We start from the raw sequence: 4,346 nt of genomic DNA, 5'->3' as shown, positions 1-4,346 counted from the left end.
ATAAAACACAGAATGAACTCAATAGATAGTTTGATAAAACTATGWGTTGAATCATAAAAATCCTTCCATCCCCCCAAAAAATATATGRAGCATGGTTCTTTTTTATGTGTCTCCCAGTAAAACTAATTTTATGTTCACTTTATGAAATAGAACTTGAGATTTACATATGTCTGTTCACTTCACAGAAACCAACACAACCCATAAATACCACTTGATTAATGAGAAGAAGACCTGGCAGAAAGCTCAGAGTTACTGCAGAGAGAAACACACAGACCTGATCAGTGGAACGAAGCAGCTACTGGATAAAGAAGTGAAGATGATGATGAACTCTGATTATCAACCATACATTGGTATGTTCAGAGACACCTGGAGGTGGTCAGATGGAAACAGTTTCTCTTTCAGACACTGGAATGATGATTTTATCAGTCAACAACCCAACAGTGATCAATGTGCCATGACTGTGTTTGATGATGGAGGCAGATGGAAGAATGAGAACTGTGATAAAAGAAAACCCTTCATCTGTTATGATGGTGAGTTCTTGTGACCTAAATATTCACACAGAAATATGATTTTTGTTTATGTGTTCATATAAATGTGCTTATCTTTTATGTATTTTTAAAAATTGCATCATATTTAATTTTAACGTTGTGAAGAATTTTTTTTTTGTGCCTGGATTTGGTGACAGATAAGTTTATCCTGATCAACGAAAATAAAACCTGGGAGGACGCCTTGACCTACTGCAGAGATCATCACCATGACCTGGTCACCATCACCAACATGGATGATCAGAGATGGATCCAGGAGAAAGTCAAGAACGCTTCAACTGGTTATGTCTGGATGGGTCTGATCTACGCCTACACTCTGGATTTCTGGTTCTGGATCACTGGTGAGGTGGTCAGCTATAAGAACTGGGCCTCAGGTGAACCGATGGACGACTGTGACATGTCTGGAGCCATGGAGACGGGAGGAGAACATAAGTGGATGAAGAAAAAGGATACTGAGAAGTTTAATTTCATGTGTTCTAAAGAGTAACATCTACTCTACTTGTTTTTACTTCATGTTGTTCTTATTAAATGTTGGTTTCTTCCAGATTTACTTTCCTACTGATAGAAAATAAAATCTTTACATCAACAAAGCTGAACTTTTCACAGAAAGCTTAATGTGGATTTTGGTTTTTATAGCGTGTTATGTAATATACCACTGTGTCATGTTTGTTATCTAATTATATCCTAATATTTCAATTCTCCAAGTTTTTCATAATCATCACAAGTACTGTTAGATATTTTAGGAATGTAACTTTTTACTATTTACCAGGAGTCATCTTATTAGCAAAAGTTGTATGTTTAATTCCAACTTTATCTTACCACATGTTGATGTTCCTCTGAGCTTAACTCGATTGAAATGTACTTTTTTAAATCTCTTATTAAAGTTTTTGATGATCTAAAACACATTAAAAAAAACTTAAGCAATTAAAAAACAGAGTCAAAACTGTTATTGGATTTGGGGCTTTTGTGCTGAATTACACTTTGTGGACTTAAATTTGGGTGAATAAAGCTGTCTTTGAATGCAACAGCAATACATAGTTAAGTCATGACTTTGCATCCCCATCATCTGAGGGCAGGACTCAAGGCCAAAAGCTGGTTAGAAGCTTGAAACTGGAAAAAAGAAGAAAAAAATCTAATCTGAAAATATATATATTTTTTCAGTTTTAAAGCATGTTTTTTTTTTTTTTTTAACAAACTGGCCACAATTTTGCTCCATAGAACTTTTTTTACAAAAATGACAAAAATTTCACTTGCTGGCAAAAATGTGTTACTTGTTTTGAGTATGTTTAGACCGATGGCAGGAAAAATATTGAATTAGTGCAAGTAAATGGAGAACTGTAGTCATGATTCAATGGTTTGTTTGAATCGTCGGATTTTACATAAAATAAACAAAAACCAGGACACAGAAGTTCACGTGGAGAGTGTTGCTGCATTTTTACAGAGATTAATTTTCTGATCTTGAATTATTTATTTTCTGTATCCATTTCAAACTCAAACATCAACAAGCTAACGCTGACGCCATAGGCAATGCTTGATCAAAACTCACACAATCCATGTTTACATTGACGCATTAAAGATAGCTTCTATTCATAGCTTTTTTTTCTCAACAGGCTAGTTGTTATGATGTAAGTTTTCCTGCTTTGCATCGTTTATGAAAAACCTGTTTCACAACACGGGTCAACAGCCAAAACTGTCTGGGGATCTTCCACTGTTTTAGGGTCATTTTTAATGTGCTTGAATCCAAAAATCACATTGGTTTTGCTCAATCAGATCAAGTTCCTGAACTAAGTTACATATTAGCTGGGATGCAGCCATGATGACTGATTACTGTTGAGAAAAATCCCTGCTGCTGAGCAGACGAAGCGATTGAAGAAATGGAAGTTCATGCTCTGAATTTTGCACAATAAAGACGTAATATCCAATTTAAATGTACTTAACCTTGTCAGTGTTTGTTACTCAGTTTACAGAAATCCAAGTATTTATCATTTAATTAATTCACTCTGTTAGAAAACTATTTTTTCCTCCTAAAACCATTTTTGAATGAGAAATATTAACTGAACTGATAACGTCACACGAATTTCATCAATTTAGTCAGAAGATCGGATTTTTCTAAATCAGATTAGAGTAAAAAAATTGATGTTTTTAAATTTTCACATATTTTTTTAGATCATGTAGAAAAACCTCACACCAAATTGCAGATGTTTTTTGCGACTTTTAATTATTTTTTTTTTTTAAGGATCAGTTGCATCAACAAACAGCCTCTTTATTGTTGCTTTAATTTGATCAGGTAATGCTGATTAAACATCAAATGCTTGATATGTTATCAGAAGCTTCAACAGTTTTGATTATAAAGTTATTGAATAAACGATCATGCTGTGAAGTGAACTGATCCTTTTTGACACTGCCGGTGACATTTTCAACAAAGTGAAACTAAAATTCCACTTAAGTAACCATTTCTACATCCCTGCCACCTTAAAAAATAAAATTATTATCACAATAACTATGTATATCCCTTTAAGAAATTAGGCTCAGACAAATTGAGGAGGTCAGTTCAGGACAGCAGGTCACCATCACTGTTGTAAATAAGTATTGATCATGCTAGTATGTTGAACTGAACTAGAAAATTCCTGAAGAAATTTAACAAGGGCATGCCAAAGTGTCCCAGTCAGTTTAAATCTTTCATTTTGATGCTAAAAATAAGTATCAATGCTAAGCTTAGCAAAAACCAGGAACACATTCTGTTCAGATGGACAGAGCATCTACTGGCCCACCACCACATTACAATGGCTGATGATCAGGCTGGATAATTTATCTACAAAGTCATTGTGTGAACCTTGTCAGAGAAGAGTGTCGATAATTCCTTGGACTGACGACAATCAACTTCAATTATCTCGTTCTCACTCACAAATAAAAAAATAAAGACAGTGGAGAATTGTTTTTTCTAGCAAATATTCAACCTTCATACTCAGGATTTTAATTCACACTCAGGAATTCTGAGAAATAAATTTATGTAAGCGATATAAAAATATTCCCAGGAAATATTTATTTTTCCAACAACGCATTGCGAGACCTCTACGGCCCTCTCTGTGCTCCGTTGCTATGGTAATTAATTATTTTGAGTTTCCAGCCATGATGTGTGTAGATGACAGTAACGCTTAATGATCAAGAGAAGAATGTGAGGCAGCTAAACCATATTGCTACTTTTCTTATGCTGTTATTAGTTTGTTTCATAAACAGTTTTCAACAGCAAAAACAAACCTTGAAAACAAAAATAACTAAAATAAAAAATAAATTATGCACATTGTTAAGTCAATGCTCCATTTGTTCAGTCAGAATCTACATGTAGGTTTGGATTTTCCAGGATCATTTTTCCTTCCTGTTTGTGGTTTAGAAATGTTAACACCTCCCATATGTGGATGAAATATTCAAATTATGACATATCCACCATTTCAGATCTACAGTAGAGCTGCGTTAGTGGAGTTGTAGTTGTCACCAAGGAAAGACGTGAATCTACTGAGGAAAGTTTGAACGAAACAAGAAGGAGATAAAATCAACAAGATGTAAGTTACATCTCTGTTTCTAAAGTTTGCTTTTAACTATTATAAATGATGAAATAATTTTCTGAAATCATGCTATTATGTTTAACATGTTAAATACTATTTATGAGTTACAACAACAGAGCAGAGTGTCTCTCTGTCTGTCTTGGTCTCTCTGCTCTCATTGTTTCTCTGTCCAGTGGAGGGAGAGCTGCAGCTTTTCACTGTTTAAATGTTCTTCATCCAACAGAGACAAACTGCTGGA

General features: G+C 34.3%; 1 protein-coding gene and 1 long non-coding RNA gene across 2 annotated transcripts in view; both read left to right on the top strand.

Moving 5' to 3' along the window:
* The window catches only part of LOC103480341 (secretory phospholipase A2 receptor-like), a 14,422-nt gene extending 12,978 nt beyond the window's left edge, over window positions 1-1,444 (top strand). The window contains exon 4 of the mRNA XM_017310279.1: window positions 686-1,444. Within this exon, the coding sequence (XP_017165768.1) occupies window positions 686-1,032 (347 nt within the window). The 3' untranslated portion in view covers window positions 1,033-1,444. The remainder of the gene's footprint in view (window positions 1-685) is intronic.
* A 2,576-nt stretch (window positions 1,445-4,020) lies between these two features.
* The window catches only part of LOC108167160 (uncharacterized), a 7,985-nt gene continuing 7,659 nt past the window's right edge, over window positions 4,021-4,346 (top strand). The window contains exon 1 of the long non-coding RNA XR_001777535.1: window positions 4,021-4,105. This is a non-coding gene — a long non-coding RNA (uncharacterized LOC108167160). The remainder of the gene's footprint in view (window positions 4,106-4,346) is intronic.

This window comes from Poecilia reticulata, linkage group LG18 (genome assembly GCF_000633615.1).
Source record: "Poecilia reticulata strain Guanapo linkage group LG18, Guppy_female_1.0+MT, whole genome shotgun sequence".
Classification (NCBI taxonomy): domain Eukaryota; kingdom Metazoa; phylum Chordata; class Actinopteri; order Cyprinodontiformes; family Poeciliidae; genus Poecilia; species Poecilia reticulata.
This window is presented reverse-complemented; position numbering and strand designations above follow the sequence as displayed.